We start from the raw sequence: 20075 nt of genomic DNA on the forward strand, positions 1-20075 counted from the left end.
AGTCATCTGCTACAGGTCAAGAGAATTATCAAGTACATCAATGGCACAAGTGACTATGGTATTCTCTATACCCATGATACAAATTCTTCGTTAGTTGGATTCTGTGATGCAGATTGGGCAGGAAGTGCAGATGATAGAAAGAGCACATCTGGTGGATGTTTCTTCTTAGGGAATAATTTGATTTCATGGTTTAGCAAGAAGCAGAATTGTGTCTCATTGTCTACAGCTGAAGCAGAGTATATTGCAGCAGGAAGTAGTTGTACTCAACTCATGTGGATGAAGCAAATGCTGAAAGAGTATGATGTTGAACAGGATGTCATGACATTGTAATGCGACAATCTCAGTGCAATCAATATTTCCAAGAACCCCATACAACATAGCAGGACCAAGCATATTGACATTAGACATCATTTTATTAGAGATTTGGTGGAGGATAAAATTGTCAATTTGGAGCATGTTACAATTGACAAGCAGTTAGCTGATATTTTTACAAAACCTCTTGATGCAATTATCTTTGAAAAATTAAGAGGAAATCTAGGGATTTGTCTTTTTGATGCATAGCAATTAGCGTGCCCTAGTGTGTTAACGACTAGTTTATTTTTTGTCATCATTAACTGTTGTTGTGACATCAGCAGAGAGAAAGTGACTTCATGGTTCTCTTGCCCTATAACTACCTCCAACGGGCAAATTGTGTTCTCTCAACCGCTTGTTCATCTATTTTCTTCAAGACTCATTCTCTCTCGTTTGCAATTCTTTTTCATTGTTCTGTGCTCTGTTTGAGTTTTCTTTCATTTCATCATGTCTCAAAGTTGAGGAAAGAATGACTCTGTCAAGGCAAAAATTGAAAGAACGGCTAAAGGAGTTAAATGCATGGGTTTGAAGAGTGGCTCTTCCCAACCTTCTACCGTGTCAAGGAAAGTTCCTAGGAAGACAAAGACAAGATACCCAGCAAGAAAGACCTACATGTCCAAGGTTCAAAACAAAGAACCCACCAATGTTCCTCTCTGTGAGGATGTTACTGATGAAGATGAAATCGAGGCTGAAGACTCTCCTGTGAAATCGCCTCCGGATGTTGTGCCTGATGTTGAGACATCTGAGTCTAAGGTTTCTGCCAAAGAAAATCCTGAAAAGGATTCCACTTCTCATGAATATTCAGGTGATGCTACTCAGCCTGCTATCTCTGTATCATCCTCTTCAAAGGATGTTGATCCAAAGAATGGCAATTCTGAGGATACCAATTCTGCAGAGTCAACCCATGCTCCAGCCCCTGTTCAGGACATCTATGATGATGATTCTGATGATGAGCCCCTGGTTAAGTCCATTCCTAATAGCGTTGCTGCCAGAATGAAAAGAAAAAGAAGGGTCTCTACTCCAGAAGTCACTCCTACTCCACCAAAGAGATCCAAGTCATCTCCTGTAACCTACAAATCTAGACAAGCGAGTGTGAAGGATAAGGGAAAGCAAAAGTCTGTCAAAACTCCAAGTGAGAAGAAGAAAAGAAAGATTCCAGTTGATGTTGCAGAATCTGAGTCAGATGCTGAAGCCGATGTCCAGGACATTCGACCCTCTGAGAAAAAGAAGTTTTCTGGTAAGCGTATTCCTCAAAATGTTCCTGCTGTTCCCATTGATAGAGTGCCTTTTCATTTAGAAGAGAATGTTCAGAAGTGGAAGTTTGTTTGCAAGAGGAGAATGGACAAGGAAAGGGAAGTTGGTTCTGATGTTCTTGAATGTAAGGATGTTATTGCTCTTATTGAGAAGGCTGGTCTGATGAAGACAATTCAGAATGTTGGAAGGTGCTATGAGAAGCTTGTGAGAGAGTTCTTGGTGAATCTCTCTGTGGATGTTGGACTTCCTGAGAGTGATGAATTCAGGAAGGTTTTTGTGAGGGCTGAATGTGTTGTGTTCTCACCTGCTGTGATAAATCAAGCACTCGGAAGAAGTGCTATTGAATTTGCTGATGAGGAAGTCTCCATGGATGATGTTGCCAATGAACTTACTGTTGGTCATGTGAAGAAGTGGCCCAGCAAGAAGTTGTTGTCCACTGGGAATCTTACTGTGAAGTATGCAATCCTTAACAGAATTGGTGCTGTGAATTGGGTTCCTACACAACATACCTCTGGTGTTTCTCCATCTCTTGCCAAATTGATCTATAGGATTGGCAAGTCTATTGCTTTTGATTTTGGAACTTTTGTGTTTGAGCAGACATTGAAGCATGCTGATACTTGTGCTGTGAAGCTTCCTGTTTCATTTCCTTCACTTCTCACTGAGATCATTCTCAAGCAGCATCCTCAGATTCTCAAGGCTGATGAAGTGGCTATGTCTCGTGGAGTTCCAATCACCTTGGATCAACGTTTGTTTATGGAGCCACATGTCCTAGATATTGCCATGCCAACCAGTAGGACATCTGCCCCTCCTGTGACTAAATCTGGCACTCAGGACATAATTGCTGAATTACAGGAAGTCTCCAAGGCTTTGCAGGAGACAATCAGGGTGAGCACTGCCAGGAAGCTCAAGGTTGATGCTTTGCTACTCAAGCTACAAGAAGAAGAACGTCAAGGTGGTGAGCAAAGTGTTGCTGCTACAGCTGCTCAGGATGAGAGTCATGAAGAGCAGGAAGGATCTGAAGAGAGTGCAGAAGAGTCTGGAGCGGCGTCCAGTTCTGAAGACTAGTTTGCTATTTTCTTTTGTTTTTGGATGTCTTTGTGCACCCTTTGCAAATTTGTGCTAAAAAGGGGGAGTAGTTTGAAGTTTGAAGATTCTGTCTGCTATGGTCTGTAATATTTTGTGCTACTGCTGTGAAGACCTATGTTCCTAATGTGATGTTGCTTCTGTGAAGACTATGCGTGTTTTGCTAGTGTTAGCTTTGGTATGGTTTAATTTGAAGACAAGTTCAAGACAATGGCTATGATTGTTTCAAGTTGCATCTTCTGGTTTTATGTGGCTAGCTTAGTTTTGTGTGCAAGTAACTTCTGATAGTGTTTTCTAGATTTTGAAGTTCAAGCTGATCAACTGTGAAGTCATCATATGCTAAGGACTTCTGTTTATGTGTTTTTGCTGCTAAGTGTTTTGTTCCAACTATGCCTTTTGGAGTATGATAGTTGTTAGTGTGGATGCATCATTTGAGGGGGAGCTCTGACTAAGGGGGAGAATTGTTTCTCTAATTCTCTATTTTTATCCTCTCCGGTTTTTGTGTTGTTTTAGACAAAATTTGACAAAGGGGGAGATTGTTGGTACATGTTGCCTTGCATTTTGTTAAAACAACCGATTGTCGAAGCAGATGCCGTGGCATCTGATTCCGTGTAGCTAGGGCATCAGTCCTTAGCTTGAGTTTTTAATGTGAGCCCTCTGAAGATTTACTGAAGATATGTTTTTGAGTTACTTGAGGAGCAAGTAGCTATTACAGAAGGGTTTTAAGTTGTGGGTTGTTATTTGTTGAAACAATCTTTGTTAGAAGACTGGTTTTTATCTTTTCTTGTGCAATACGTAAACGAGATCTTTCAAGATTGTGTTTTGATTTGCTGTTGCTGCAATCTGTTACTTCAGCCCATGCTAACCCTAGAGCCCATGCTACCGCTGCTGAAGTCTATAAAAGGATGAAGACCTAAAACTTGAAGATTACCGAAGCTAAAAGAGAGAGATCAAGTGTTTTAGGATTTGTGTTTGTGCTTTGTCCTTTGTTAGTTGTGAATCCTCTTTGCTCACTGATTCTATAAAGCAAAGACGGGTTTCTGTGTGTTTGATTACATTCAAACTCTGATTGTTTGTTATATTCACCAATCATTGTGGCAGTGATTGAGAGAAAGTGAGAGGGGCTCTCATACTTAGGTTGAGATTCTACGTAGAAATACACTGGGTAGATTAGGAAGTGAACTATGAACTGTTGTGTTCATGAGTGTCTGTAATTCCTGATTCTTGAGATAGTGGATTTCCTTTCTTTGGGTGCAAACCCTCCAGACGTAGGTGAAAGTTTTTCACTGAACTGGGTTAACAATTCTTGTGTTTTGTTGTTTCTGGTTGAAGTTCTGTTTTTACTGTTAAGCGATTGTCGAACCTATTGTCCTAGCATCGTGCAAGACGTTCGTACTACAGGGAACCTGAATTACAAAGTATACAATAAATAATCTATCTCAAGTATCACGGCAATGATACTATTCAGACAATCACAGCCAAGCAAACATCTTAGCACACAAGTCTACCCAAATCTCACTGCGAAGCTTCTAAATCACCATTATCAAAACAAAAACACAACGAGTTCGGAAACTCGTAAGCCCAAAACCCTTAGTGCTCTGGTTTCTCAACCAGAGCTCTGATACCACAATGTAACGCCCCGATTTTCTCGAGTGTCACACAGTAACCATTCACGTGTATTTTCACAAAGAATTTTCGTCGACCAATTAATCAATCTTTAATTACTGATAAAGGTTCATTAACTTTAAACTCTCGAAACTTACAAACAGATTTGCGGAATAACTGAACAAGCATTTCTGAATAAAAATAACCTTTAATTAAAACAAGGGAAAATAATCCCAAAACATAATTCCAAATCCGAGGGTTAAGCCCTAGACCAAATACATCAGTGCTCAAAATGGAAATAAATAAGGTTCCAATAATAGAGAAAAATAAAAGTAAAAACCGATGTAGCTCTCATAGGACACTCCCGCATGTGAAAATCTCGACTCTACTCCTCATCATCGCTAGAAATGTAGATGACGTCCGAAGTCTCAATAACTCGACTCTTCCATGGATAAGCTGGTTCCCCCTCAGATCCCGAGAGCCATTCACACTTCCTCTTCTTAGGCGGACGTACTTCACTCGCATCTGGAACAGGCTCCAATGCGGGCATATCTCCATAGTCATCAACTGGGCTAGCTTCCTTTGGCTCCGGTGGTGAAGACTCCACTGTATTCTTCTCCTCTATCAACGGTGACTCAGCTGTAATGTCTTCCGAAGGATCTTCTTCCTCCTCGTCCTCTCAGGACTCGAGCGGCTTCTCCACGGTAGTCTGATCAAATCTAGCAGGAGGGTGAGGCAACATGACTGCCCCATCTCCAAGGGTCTATCTCTCTACGACTCCCCCATGTCCCTTCCTATGAGCTCCGCATCGCCGGCGTAGACTCTCCGGACTCCGGAACCGTCGGTCTCCCAGAGCCGGTCATCCTCAGACTCACTCAGCACCATCTCCCAGATCACGATAGCTTCCACTCTCGTGGTGGTCACCATCTACCCCCCCCCCCAAAATAAAACAAGTAACAAACAAGCAGGGTCAGGTCAAACAGCAAAAGCATGTAATCATAATAAATAATCAACATTTATAAGGATTATTGTCTCTTATAGGATTTCATCATTGGTTAGTCAGTTAGGCTAACGGATTCCTCACTTCGCACAACCCACCAAAACACATTGGCCAATCTCGATCATCCGCAGATGAACAATCACAAGGGGACCCACACAATCAACCCAAGTCACGTGGAGACCTACCCGGTCCATCCACAAATCACTTAGGGAGACCCACACAGTCAATCCCTATCCCATGACTAAATCATGGTTGTCACGTGGAGACCTAACCGGTCCATCCACCAAATCACCCTTGCGTGCAAGCCCATCGTTCTCATGGACCATAGTCTACCTGACCTATGTCCGTTTAATTAAGGTTCACTTACAAGCGAGTTAAATCACATTAAATCTCATGCTCTTGGTTTTTATGGCTCTAATGTCAAAACCCTAAGTCTTATCATTCACTTTATACAACAACATTTGCAATACAACATTCACTAGTTACAAAGGGGATTACGGCTAGGTGAGCGACCCTTTGAAACATTAACTGAAAAATCAATATACTACGCATAAGTAAACACATATTCATTCACTCATGCATAACACATCATGGAAAATTCATCGGCAAGGTACCACACGACTTGCATCACCAAGACGGAAGGAAAAATCCACCAAACCCCCAACAACTGGGTTCGGCCGAGCCCTCCAAAGGCCCTAGGGTTTCCAAAACAATTTTTCTTCCTTCCCTCTTGGTCATGGCAGCCTTGGTACAGCCCCAACAACCCAAATAATTATCCCAAATTTCAGATTCAAACACTTAGCAGAACAAGTTATGACAAATGCAAATCAACTCGAAACTTAACAAACACCATGGCAACTTGCATAACATCATAGGTTCAGATCATGAACAGGGATTGAAGATTCATATTCATAGTAATTCAAAGAGAAAAAAACCCAGCAAGCATGCGTGTACATGAACTCATGCAAAACAAATCAAAATTCAAGTTATTTCTCATGGCAATTCATGGCATAATCCCTAAAGAACCTACCCAACCTAGACCAGCCCTTACCTTGGTCTTAAAGCTTGAAAATAGAAGAGAATGAAGATGGTTCCTTGCTGTCCAAAACTCCTTTCTCCTCTCCTAGCTCTCGGTCTCTCTCTTTCCCACTCGCGATCTCTCTCTCGTCGCGCGCACAAGGGTGGCGGTGATTGGGTGCAAGCGGCGGCGGCTAGGGTGCAAGGAGTAGGCTTCTTTTCACTTTCTCTCTTCTGTTCTTACGTGTTGCAGAGGTGCACAAGGAAATCTTCAGACTTGTGTGAAAAGAAAACTCTTCTCCCCCCCCCCTGTAAGACCCAAGTTTTAAGCTTATGCTAAGTGAATAAACTTCCTATTCACGATTAGGGTTGATGTATCGTGAAAGGAAAACCTGAACAAGAGTTTACTAAATGGAATAAATTATGAAGGAGGGAGTTCGGGAAAAGTCAAAGGATTGTATCGAAGTCGATTTAAGTTATAGCACGAATAATATTCGCTTTAAAACCTAGGACAAGAACCTTAGAAAATCAAACTATGTTCCACCCTTGGAACACTGTAGGAATTTAGTCCAAAAATCTTCAGAGAAATGTTAGAACTTCTCTTTTTCCATATATAACAATCGTTTCGAGGCGAAACTCTAGGATCTACGAACGTCCGATTCCAATCATCGGAAGTTTGCCGAAACCGAATCACCGATAGTTCAGAAACCCTAAAATCAACGGACGATGAAGACTTTTTCTATTCGGAGCATCAAATAAAGATTTCATCCGCGTGCGCCCACTCTAATCGACGTTCCAGATCTTTCTTCAGAAGGAAGTTTCTGCATCCGAGGTCAAAATCATAAAGTGCATAAAGTGCATTTTAAGCAGGTACACATTAAAAACAAGCCTCGAAAACCAAAAATCATACTGATATTTCTTTGGAGAATTAGAAGATTCAACGGGAAGAATATCGTGTCTAATATACGTTTGAATCAGTAGGAAAAATCGGAATCGCGAAATTCTCATTTTTCCGCATTTTCCATTTCCTATATATAGTATATGAAAGAAAAAAGAAAAAAACAACAAAAAAATCACAACACACACACACACGGCCGTAGCTTCAAGAGGAGGAAAAGGAAGAAAAGTGATTTTTCCAATTCTTGACCGATCGTCGTTCCGTTCGTTGCTACGCGTAGGCCTCGAGGTACTGATGCTTTTCCTTACCTCTGATCGCTTTTTCCATAGCTTTTCTGTAGAGTTTTCTGAGCGGATAGTTTATGGGTTTTTGCAAAACTATCCTGAATCTTTCATTTCTGATTCTAAACCTCTTCTTTATGTGCCCAAGATCACTTCTGCCGGGTTAGATTTTCCGTTATGTCGCCGGAATTCCGCCGGAATCAATTTGAACCTAAAATACCCATTTTTGGAGTTTTTGGTGTAAAGCTTCAAACTTTAGGCTGAAAACTATCGCCTTAGCTTAGTGCTAGTAGGATTAGTTGTCATAAACGTCGTTGGTGACGTCCCTGCAAAATTTTATTTTTGGGATTTCAGTTTTGAAATTTCTAAGTTAAAAATCATGACCAAAATACCCCTGCGACAGTTTTTGATCCGATAATTTTTCCGAGTTCAGAATACCCTTAGTTACGGCTTATGAAAGCATAGGAACCAAGTTTGATCGAAGAAAATCGAGCCCCATAATTACCTAAAGTGGCCGAGCCCTATTAAGGGGGAGGAGGAAAATTTCCTTTTCCGAAAACTTGTCTTTCGCGCTAGATTATCGTACCTTAGAGTATAGATTACTTCGAGTAACCTTAGTAAGTATCGATAGCTTAGTTTTCGATAGATTCTAATAGTATTTCTGTGGTTTTGCTCTAAAGGTGATTTTGAGGAATTCCCAGAGGAGCAAGGCTTTGATTGTGAACAAGTGTTAGGAGATCGTCCTGGAGAATCTACAGGTGAGGGCTTCTCACTGAATCTCTAGTTAATGCTTAGGGTCGATGTTTCGACATTGTTTACTGTTTATGCACTGGAATTGTGTGTGATTGGAAAATGTTTTCTGAGGCTTCGGCTGACAATGTAGATGATGCATCTACTGAATGTTTTTGATGAGTGAATGACATGCTAAGTGCTAATTGGGTAATTTAGGATGTGTGGTGCATGCCTTATATGCTAGGTGCTATGTGGTTATTGCTTAAGATATTGACATATGACATGTTGATTGATTATGATGAGTTAATTCTGCTTTTGCACTATAATCTGAGTTTCTGAACGGTGAGAAAAGCGGGCAGGTCATGCCGATTTTATTTTGAGAGTTTTGAGAAAGCTTGAAAGGACGAATGAGATTCGGGCCTTGTTGTGGTGTTGTATGGATCGAGACATTCTCTGGAGTCATTTGGGGATTAGGAGATCCCGAGAACTTATAGGATTCGCGATAAGACTAAAGGGATAATTATTTTGTAAAGAAAACTCATAAGACATTAAACAACCTCTAAATCTTTAAGTAATGGTAATAATCTCGGAAGGAAGCTTCGGATGCAAATCATAATTTTGGAAAACGAGAAGTGTCGTCGGATCCCAGCATTGAGAAAGTGGAGGGGCTTCGAGTATGTAGATGTTGTGGTGCTGTTGGTGCAGCGGTTGTTGTTGTGTTGTTGGAGCAGCTATTGTGGTTGTGCTGTTGGAGCAGCTATGTTGTTGGGTGTATCTTCGACTTTGCGGCGCGAATCCGTATGTCCAAACCCGACGGGTTGGGCCGATTCGGCAATAATTGTTGACACGCGTGAATCCGTATGTTCAATCCGAGGGATTGGATCGATTCAGCGATAACCTTTCGACTCGCGTGAATCCGTATGTTCAATCCGAGGGATTGGATCGATTCAGCGACAACTTTTCGACACGCGCGAATCCGTATATTCAATCCGATGGATTGGATCGATTCGGCGGTAGTCACTCAGGCACGCGTGAATCCGTATGTTCAATCCGAGGGATTGGATCGATTCAGCGATAACCTTTCGACTCGCGTGAATCCGTATGTTCAATCCGAGGGATTGGATCGATTCAGCGACAACTTTTCGTCACGCGCGAATCCGTATATTCAATCCGATGGATTGGATCGATTCGGCGGTAGTCACTCAGGCACGCGTGAGTCCGTATGTTCAATCCGATGGATTGGATCGATTCAGCGATTGCCATTTTACCTCGCGTGAATCCGTATGTTCAATCCGAGGGATTGGATCGATTCAGCGATAACCTTTCGACTCGCGCGGATCCGTATATTCAATCCGATGGATTGGATCGATTCGGCGATAGTCATTGGACACGCGCAATGTCCGTATGTTCGACTCTTTTGAGTGAACCGACTTGGCGTTGTCATTTGTTGCGTGTGCGAGTCCGTATGTTCATCCCGATGGGTTGGATCGACTCGACATGCCTAATTGTGGGAGTTGCGTGTGCGAGTCCGTATGTTCAACCCAGGGGGTTGGATCGACTTGACATGCCTAATTGTTGGGCTATCCTGGGGATAAGTCCGGGAAACCGGTAGTTTCCGAGTATGTGATACTCTTTGCTTGTTGAGCAGTTGTGACCATCGGATTGAGATGAGTCGGATGATCCGGAGATCATCATGAGTTACTATGTTGATGTGAAGAAGTGTCTTTTATCGCAGAATCGACTTTACCTTAGGGTAAGCTTTTAGAGACTTTAATTTACCTAGAACACGTGGCGACGTGTCGAGTGAGAGTCGGAGACGTTGTTTGACTAATCATCCTGCATTCATGCATACTGATTTAGTTGTCGAGTGTGATTGTTATTTGTTAATCCTATTTGGAACATATTAATTGTTATTATTGCTGTTAAGTTCATTATGGAAAATGCAACCCTAGGATGTTATCCCTAGCTATAAGCCTAAGTGGCTATTCTCTTATCTATATCTATTGGTGCTATTATTTATGTAATTCTTTGGAGTTGACCCTCGCGTCTTCTGTGTGTGCTTTGGCGGACAAACGCCCTTTGTCAGATGTCTTTGGCGGACTGGTTCACGACGGTTCACCCTTCGGGGGAAACTAGAGTTGGGATGCTGGAACAGGAGCGCATCGCGATAGCGAGCGGAGGACGGATGGTGTACATAGACAAGGTCGTTCTGGATTTCGAATTCGGACGACGATCATGCCAGCATGTAGGATTGAGTGTTAGTGTGAGCTCCTCGAGATGGGATTAGTGTAGGAGTAGAGTCTTAGCTCTGAACATTATTTGTTTCATTCGGGACAGGGTAGTTTCCCACCTATAGCTTTTTGGGTGGTTTCTTTACGGGAATCACAGAGAGTTGGTTGGACTTAGGAGGTCTTGTTTCAGGCCGATGGGCCAGCTTATTCTCAGTTTTGAGGGATAGTGTTGCGGACACTTACCTTTAGATTTGGTTTGTACATTTTGCCTTCGGGCGCTACACTTTTCTTTCCGTCACTGGAGGTTACTCGTGACGAGGTTGGGTACTTACAGCTGGGGGTTGTAAATATATATTGGATAATAGTTCTATTGCTTTTCGCATTTGGGTTTTATTTAATTCAGTCTTGTCTTAGTTATTATCGAAAAAAAAATATTCACGTATTTCCGCATTAAGTTTACTTTTGGTTACTAAAGTGACGCCACCGAAATCGGGGTGTTACACCCCCCCAAAACCCTATTAAAACCGCGGGCTCCCCCCTCTTCATGGGCTAGGGTTTCTTTTCTTTTCTTTTAAGCCCGATCCAAGTCAAACCCTTGACCCAATCACTTAAGCACCTAATCAGGCCTGAATCTAATTAGAAACCTCTCTCTTAAGTAATTTCATAATCAAATTCGGAATCAAAAGAAAATAAATCAATTAATTCGCTGGTACTGTACAGCCAGAACCACCGTCGCTAAAACGCGAATATCTCGAGCTACAGAGGTTGGAATGACCTGATCCTACTTCGAGAATTTTCTTCACTTAAAGGGCTACAACTCTCATGAAGGAAGGTTTCCCAAATGAGGTTGTTAAGACCCTCTAAAAATTCACACAAGGTGACAGCTGAAACCTGTCAAAACTCAAACTTAACCAAAATCTCATTTTGTTCAATCCATCATCAAAGCATTACAAAAATAAGGTCTAGGGCCTTACACCTGTCAAGGAATCACCTGACGAGTTGGCTCTGAGACGCATTTACGTCGATGGTTACCCACTATGGTCCAAGGAGGACTCTCCAGAAGCCATTGTGGAGTATCTGAATAGCCTGAAGGATGAAGGCGTTGATGTAGATCCTGAAGTGTTCATCAGGAATCTTCCTGAAACTTCAAGTGCTGAGTCTCCAAGGAAAAGGAAGTTTGAAGTGGAATCTTCTGAAGGCGATTAGAAGGCCAAGAAGAAGAAGACCAAGAAGGACTCTGCCTTAACAGCTCTGAGTCAGAATCCTGCTCCGAGATCTACCAGAGGTTCTGCCCAGCGTGTAAGTAAATCCACCTCTGCATCTGTTTCATTTGCTCTCAAGTCAATTCATGAAACTCTATCCTTGCCACCTCCTTCTTCCATCACTACCTCAATCCCCCCTCTGACAGTACCTCTCTCCACTCAACCTATTCACACTACCATCACCACTGTCACCACAACCTCTAACCAACAAACTCCTCAACAACCCAACCAAGATCTCTTAGATCAAATATGCCAAACCTCTACTGCACCAACTCCACCAATCATACATCTCACCTATCCCAGACTCACCTCAAATGAATCTGACCCATCCAATCCTGTTCCTCTCTATGTTGCCTTTCCAACAGCGATTGTTCCTACAAAAACTTCAGAACCCTCTGATGTCACCCTCAGAAACTATTCCCCAACCACTTCCAAAGACTTTGTCTTCTCCCAACCAGAAAGCCTAGCAATACAATCTCCATCTGATCCACCCATCCAAGATCAGATGATTGTAGACCAAGCATCTGAACAGCTCCACTCTGAAGCAGAAACCTCTGCTCCAGTTACCTCTGAAGCTTCAAGCTCCACTCTGAAACGCACCCCTTCCAACTAAGCTCTGATTTCATTCAGCTCACCTGACCCACATAACCTTCTTGAGTTTCTGAACTGCATGACTATTGATGCAAACACAGTGATCCGCAATCTGTACTTTGCCACTGATTATTGTCCTAAACCAAGATTGGTAAAAACTTACTGGGAAAGTTTGAGCATTGGCTGAGAATGCAACTTGAAGACTTGCTTGCTTATGCTAACTATGATAAGGATAACAGAATCAAGAATGCTGAAGCAAGAGAAGCCACTCTTAAGGCGCATGCTGAATATCAAGGTCTTCTCAGATTGTAAGAGTTAGCTCTGGCTGGAATATGGGTGTTCGCGGTTCGGTTTGGACCGGTTTAAGGTGAAACCAAAAACCGATCCAATCAAAATTCATTGGTTCGGTTTCATACGATTGTTAACAAATAAAATTCCAAAACCGAACCGAACCAAACCGATGAGTTTGGATCGGTTCGGTTCATCGGTTTCACAACTTCTTTTTCTTTTTTGTCAATATCAATTTCAAAACTTTAAATATATAGCAACCACATATGATTCACAACTTAACAATGCATAAAAATGCCAAATCAATAACTCACTCATAGCTTAATCCATAATCAACAACGTAAGTACTTAACAATGTAGAAACGATTAAATTAGTGTTTAATATTATTACCATTACAAATTAATAATAGTAAACAAAAACATAATAAGTCTAACATGAACAATATTTCTTCGAAAATATTCTTTATAAAATACATACATACATACATACATACATACATAATATATATATATATATATATATATTTATATATATATTAAAATATTTCATAAATATATATAATTGGTTCGGTTCATCGGTTCATTGGTTTTTAATTTTTCAAACCATGAACCGAACCAATCTTCATTGGTTTGGATCGGTTTGGATCGGTTTTGAACCGAATAACAAAAAAAAAACAATCCAATTAATTTGGTTCGGTTCGGTTCGTCGGTTTCATCGGATCGATCCAAACCGACGAACACCCCTAGACTGGAATTCGTCGCAGAGAAGAAGAAGAAAATGCAGCTCTCCAAGTTGCCCTTGAAGATGAAATGGCTGAATGGATTCAAGCTGAGACTGTTTATGAAAATGCTGCATGTGAAGAAGGCACTCGTCTAGCAGCTCTACTTAAGAAAGGCAAAGCCCCTCGGATGGATTCTGAACCCAGTGGCTCTGCATCTGCTCATATCTCCTCTTTCATTCAGACTGCTCCCTCTGCATCAGTTTCACCTAATCTTTCTGCTATCGCACAACAGCTTGCTAGCTTTCAGGAGCGTTTTGACAAGCAAGAAGTTTTCAACAAGAGTGTGGAAGCAATGTTTGCAGATATTCTAAGGAGGCTTCCAGATCCCAAACCTTAGTCTCTTAGAATTTCTCTCTTTTCCCCCTGTTTCCTGTTTCCTATTTCCTATTTCCTTTTTAATTTCTTATTATATACTCTTTATTATATATCTTGTTGGTTTTCTTGTTTATTTTTGTTCTTATTTTTTACTTTTTGCCTTCTATTATCGTTTTCATTCTCTGCTATTTATCACACTTTCTAAAATCACACATACACACAATATAAACAAAAACTTTTTATTCATTGAAATTCTGAGTACATCTAGAATGGAGGATTTATCCTCATATCATGGTAACGCTCTAGCATTACTGCTAGCTGCCTATCTATAGGCTGCCTCTGACATATCAGTTGCGCCATTTCATTCTTGCACTCTTCCTGTCGCTCCTCCGTGTCATCTGCTCGGAGCTCCAGCTCTAACTCCTAACCACCAATCATCATGGTGGTTTCCGCCTCCTCTCGGAAGAGCTCGCCCAGCTCCTCCACGTATTCCAGAAAGATGCGAAGTGTCGCATCCAGGTCGGGATCCAGGTCCATTCCAAGCAACCGATAAACCAGCTGGCGGATGCTACTCATTGTTGTCCTCCTGTACAGAGCAGCGTACATATTCTGCTCAAAAGCTCTCTCTCTCTCAACTCGTTAAGAGCTCTCTCAATATTTGCCATGTTAATTCCTTTCAAGTATGCACTCTTCACTCAGGAAGCTCTTCTATTTATACTCCTGGAACGCTTGCTAGCATTTATCACTAAAACACCTTCCCAAAACACCGTTACCAAGATTATCCTTGAATATCTTAAAGTATTTTGACCGGTGGTAAACGTTGTTTCTCCTTCTCTAGCCGGTGTTCTTCATCACATTTAATTTTACTCATTATCTTCTGTGTGTATTAATTATCTTATTCTCCTCATTTTCGTTTGTGAACTTAGTCCTTCTGGGGGGGAGTCTCTTCACTTCAATGCTAAGTTTTCCACACCCCAGATCTTTTTGCTTATGACAAAAAGGGGGAGTACAACCACAGTTTTTGATGTGTTATTCTTTTCTTTTGGAGAATTTGAAGTTACATATTGTTATGACTATAGATCTTTCATGAGGCACTAGCAAGGAATACATTTCACTTCTTCTGAAGTGATCATATGCTCTGATTTCCTCTATACTTTAATATACTATGTCATACTATTCATTAAATGATTGACTCTGATTGATACATCACTCTGATCATTTATTCTTTTAAGCTCAGAATCTAGACTACTCTAACGTTTTCATTAAGTCATAGATTCAGGGGGAGCTTAGCTCAGAATCAAGCTCATTACTTGGATTCAGAAGGAGCTAGATAAACTATACATATCAGGATAAGTTTAACTCTGATACATTAAACTCTGAGTGTATTCAGTTTATTGTTTAAGAATTGTTCATCAAAATACTTGGTTTTGTCATCATCAAAAAGGGGGAGATTGTAAGACCAAGATTTGGTCAGGTGGTACAACTCTATGTTTTGATGATAACAAGTTTATTATTATGTATGAACAATTGTGGTACTCTAACGTTTGTCTTTTTAAGTTGTGACAAACAGGCTCTGACTCTGATTCAAAGATGATATACTAATCAGAAGTTGAAGACCAAGAGTAACCAGCACAACACTTCTGCACTTAACTACGTTCTTCTGAACGGTAGCAAACGCTTCAGACGCTCTGAAGATTAAAAGCTCTGATGTGGACTCCGAATGATCCAAGCTCTGAAGTTCTGAAGACCAGATGTTCTGAGAAACGGTCCAGAAGCTGAAGACTTGGAAGCTCTGAAATCCAAGAGTAAGCTGCCTCTCAAGACCAGAAGCACTTCATGCTCTGAAGGCCAGATGTTCTGATGAACGGTCCAGAAGCAGAAGTTCTGAAGGTCAGAGGATCCAAGCTTCCTTCTGACTCTGATCACACAAGCTTCACAAGTTTCAACATGAAGCGGCGCCCAAGATCAAGAGTCAACTAGGCTAAGGCAATGTCACTGTCATTCGTACAAAAGCTAATGTACTATTCTGAGTGCTTACATACGACGTTCAGCCATAGGAGGCTCTGGAAATTCCAGAACTACCCTCCAACGGACAGATTCATCCAACAGATACACATTCTAAACCTTGGAGTATTTAAAGGCTTAAGACAGAAGAAATCAGCTAAGAAACTTTGTGCATACACGTGAAATACTTTCAGCGAATACCTTAGCAATATTTCTTCATTGTTATTATTGTGTTTACGTCTACTTGTTTAGCAGCATCTCTTTGTAAACCAAACTCTTTCACAAACTTTGTTTGTAGTTCCTTGAGAGACTGGTGAGGTCAATATTCTTGAGAAGACTAAGGCAAGGTTGTCTTAGTGCTGCTAGTTCATTGTATTGTTAGTCACTTAGCAGGTTGCTAGTTGTAAGACCCGGTTTTAGGGCATACTATTTTAATAATAATATTAAATAATATTCTGTGAATTGCTTGTGCTATATGTGATATTATACCTTTTAAAAAGGTGATTAATTGTTAGAAGCAATATTAAGTCCTAGAAACCTCTAGACGTTGATGAGCGCGACGATACGAGCATTTTGACTATAATATTGCTAGGGTTCGGCGACGGCGACTTTTAGGTCAAAATCGACCCGACAGCAGCGATGAGTTGGCAAATCAAGTCGACGAGGACGATTTCGCGGGCCGCACCTTATGGGGAGGTGGTGGGCATGATTATAAGAATATTCTAGGAGAGAATATTCCTTGGTTTTATTTTTGAAGGTTTTATTTAAATAAAATGGGGTTTTATTTAAATAAAATGCATTTAAATAATTTTAACCTATGGTTTTATCAAAATTAATTCTGAAAATATTTTTGAGGCATCATGGAGCTGGTGCACGAATTTTTGGAGCCAAAAATAATTGATGAGGATTTTTGATTTTAAAATTGAAGTATTGGGTGCATTTAGGAGGGAAATGGTGCATTTAATGCATTAATTATTTTGGGGTTTTTATTTAAATTATTATTTTAAAAATTTTTGGTGAAAATCTGAGCATGGAGAGTGTGTGGTCGGCCAAGACTTGTGGAGGACGGAAAAAGAAGACTTTTGCAAAAAATTCCTTTTCTAGCTAGGTTTCATGATGGAGAGAAATTAGGGATTTGATTCTTTGACTTTCTAATTGATGTGGGATTGATTTCTAAATTTTTAAAACTTTAAGAGATCTCTCCAAATCTGATTGGAAACCCTTGTGATTCAGATTTAATTATTTTAAATAATTAGGGATTTAAATGCTAATTTTTCTAAGGTTTAATTAGGAAATAAACCTAAATTTGAGGGCTAAATGTGGGGAGCTTGGAAAGCTCTAGAAACCCTGGGTTGGGCTGAAGAAAGGGGCGGCCATGGGCCTCACTTGGAGAGGAAGAAAAGCAATTAATGCTTTGCTCTCACCTCTCACTATAAAGAGAGAGCTCCTCCCTCTCATTTTCTTCACATCAAGCTCATTTGCTCTCTTCTCTCCTTAGCTGTGAGCTTCTCCTCCCTCTCTTGTCTTTCTTTATTTTTATTGCTTTAGTTTCTAAGCCTTGAACAAGGCCATTCTCAATATGCTCTGTGGTTGCAGCTTAAGCTGATCTGTCAAATCCATAAGAGAATGACTTTAATCAAGTTGCTTAAAAATGTTTATCTATTTGAGGGTTTCTTAAAGAAGTTCTTGATGTTCTTATTTTATTCTTATGACCTTAACAGAAAGGATTTTATAAAGGAGGTTTTGATCTAGGGAGGATTGAATCTATGCGAAAATTATGTTTTCTTCGAAAGTTCTTCAAGTGTTCTTATGATCTTCAAGCAAAATGTTTTAGAAAAGAATGTTTGATCTTATGAAAGAAATGATTTTGGATTTGAAAGGTTTTTGGGGGGAATTTCGTGATCAACAAGGGGATGGGCTTATGATCGATTTGATTGTCCAATTAGTAACGTTACTCTGTCCGTTTGTTGGTAGGGAATTTCCAAGTGTAGACCTAGCTTCAAGGAGCAACCCGAGACTTCTAGGAAAGCGTACCTTTGAGGTAAGGGCACTTCGACCTCGGCCTAGATAAATTGTTTGTGATTGCGATTGTTAGCAAGCATAATGCTAGGACTATTGATGATGTATGTGCTAGATATGCTATATGATGATGCAATAAATGCTAGCTAGTGTTATTATGAACATGCCTATATGCCTAGGGTGTTAGCTATATTTATTGCTATGCATGCAAGTTATTATGCGACAATATGTTGTTCATAAGAGATGAACGTGATGGGCTTAGGGCCTAGTGATGATGACTGACTTGCATGGCATGCATCTGTGGGCCAAGTGACTTGGCCGGACTGGGCTTGGTTGGCCACGGCTGGTGACCTGGACTGGGCTAGTCAGTGGTGACGTTTAGGGGATGGACCTGAACAAAGGCCGAACGTGAAACGGCAGTGCATTGGAGAGGTCCAACCCCGATCATCAAGCTGTTGGGCAGCGGTGTGTTGGAGGTGTCCAACCCCGATCGTGGAGTCGTGTTCGTCCTGCCTTTCCATGAGGGATTGGCTTATGGATATCCAAAGCGTCTGCATGCATGTGCACGAGCATTGACTAACAATAAACTATGAGATAGTTCCTTATACTTGTGAAACTTAGAATTATGAGATAGTTCCCTATACTTGCGAACTTTAGAACTTAATATAGTTCCCATATTTGTGAATGGTAGCATAGTGAAGAACTCGTGATTGATAGGGTAGTATACCCTACTTATGATGTGTGTGTGTTAGAAGTTGCCCTTGCTTGTTTCCTTGTTTGTTGTTTGTTGTTTGGGGCGCTTAATACCTAGACAACAAGCATACGCGTGATCAGTCGAGATGCGACCCTATCTCTGCTTGATGTGGACGACGGCAAGGCTCGAGACATCGACTGCGCGACTTATGGTTCAACTATGGGATTGGCGAGAGCAGAGGATGCGAGACGATATGATGCGAGCGCCGGAGGAGGCCTTGGATGTCACGCGACCTATGAGTCGGGTATTGAGGGTGATAATTGAGTCTGTACTTGGGGGTGGGCTGAGTTTGTTTATAGGGTTCGAACCTAACCTAGAGACCTTCTTGTGGTGTTGGCTCGGGGGCGGTCGAACACTAGTTTAATCATTATGTTGTAATTTGAAAGAATCATTGTACGCTTCCAAAGCTTTTATTAATAAAATGAATTATTCAGCCTATTTCTCATGTTACTACTTTTTATTTGTAAGCAATGTTATTGAAAAGTTTTATTTCAACGAAAATTTACACACGTTTTTGGAAAAAGGTTACTAAAGTGACCCTCGAGAAATCGGGGCGTTACACTAGTGCAGTTGTATGCATTGAATAGTGAATTGCCTTCATTCTAAGAAGGAAGAAATCACCTTAACGAGTGGACTGGATTAGCTTTAGTGATTTATCAAGTGAACCAGGATAAAATCATTGTGTGCTTTTTTCTTTCCCTTATCTCTTGCACCCCGTGATCTTTAGTTCGAAAAGATTATCCTTAATCTTGGAGGGAAATATCTAAAAGCTAAAAACCCTATTCAAACCCCCCCCTTTCTAGTGTTTTTCATACCTTCACCGGGTACCTTGAGGCCATTCAGAGCACAAGTAGCAAGAGCTGCGTGCTTTCAAGCTTGATAGGAGAGAAAGCGAACAAACCCGAAACGAAATCGCCTTCCAAGCTTGCGATTTTGTTGGACAAAGACTCGCGAGACCCTGCCAAAGAGAGAAAAGAGCCCCGGAGTTGATGATATCCCACCGTCTCCTTGATGCCGTTGACAAAGAGGGTTATGCTGTTTAGCGAATCAGTCTCTGAAATCTCCTTCTCCGATCTCGGTTCATCTGAAACCAAAGCCAACAACAGAGTGCCCCAGGCCTCGTCGTCGCCAACCGCCTCGTCATCTCCTGCCCTCGGATCTTGTGCCTCTTCACCGCCAGCCGCCGTTGAACTTGCCTGGGTTAGGGAAACCCTAGCAGAGCTGGTGCTCTTTTCCATTTTAGACCTCATGTTCGTATCAAGTATGTACATATTAATGACATTAATTTATATTTATTTTAATATATACATAAAATAAGTAATATTTTGTGTAAATGTAATATTATATTATCTATTTTTATATAATAAAAATAATTTTATCATATTTTATTAATAAGCTATTCATTATTCATAAAAATAGCATATACTATCTATATTAATATATTTGTAATGTATTATTTATATTACCACGGTCGGATCCCGGTTCGACCTTTGAACCTTGAACATGTGTCTTGACCGATCTAGTTTTCTTAACATTGGTGCGTATACGTAGGACGTGTTAATTATACAAGTGTGACAGGTTCAAGCATTGTACATTTAATAAGTGGGT

At 40.8% G+C, this 20075-nt stretch overlaps 1 protein-coding gene across 1 annotated transcript; it reads left to right on the plus strand.

Annotated features, from left to right (window-relative positions):
• The first annotated feature begins 870 nt into the window (after positions 1 to 870).
• LOC130744280 (uncharacterized) lies at positions 871 to 2670 on the plus strand. Its single transcript, XM_057596469.1, has 4 exons — positions 871 to 1548; positions 1735 to 1793; positions 1872 to 2097; positions 2536 to 2670. Exons 1-4 carry the CDS (start codon positions 871 to 873, stop codon positions 2668 to 2670), a joined length of 1098 nt encoding a protein of 365 aa, XP_057452452.1.
• Positions 2671 to 20075: the final 17405 nt, after the last annotated feature.

Source organism: Lotus japonicus, chromosome 3 (genome assembly GCF_012489685.1).
Source record: "Lotus japonicus ecotype B-129 chromosome 3, LjGifu_v1.2".
NCBI classification, from domain to species: Eukaryota; Viridiplantae; Streptophyta; class Magnoliopsida; order Fabales; family Fabaceae; genus Lotus; species Lotus japonicus.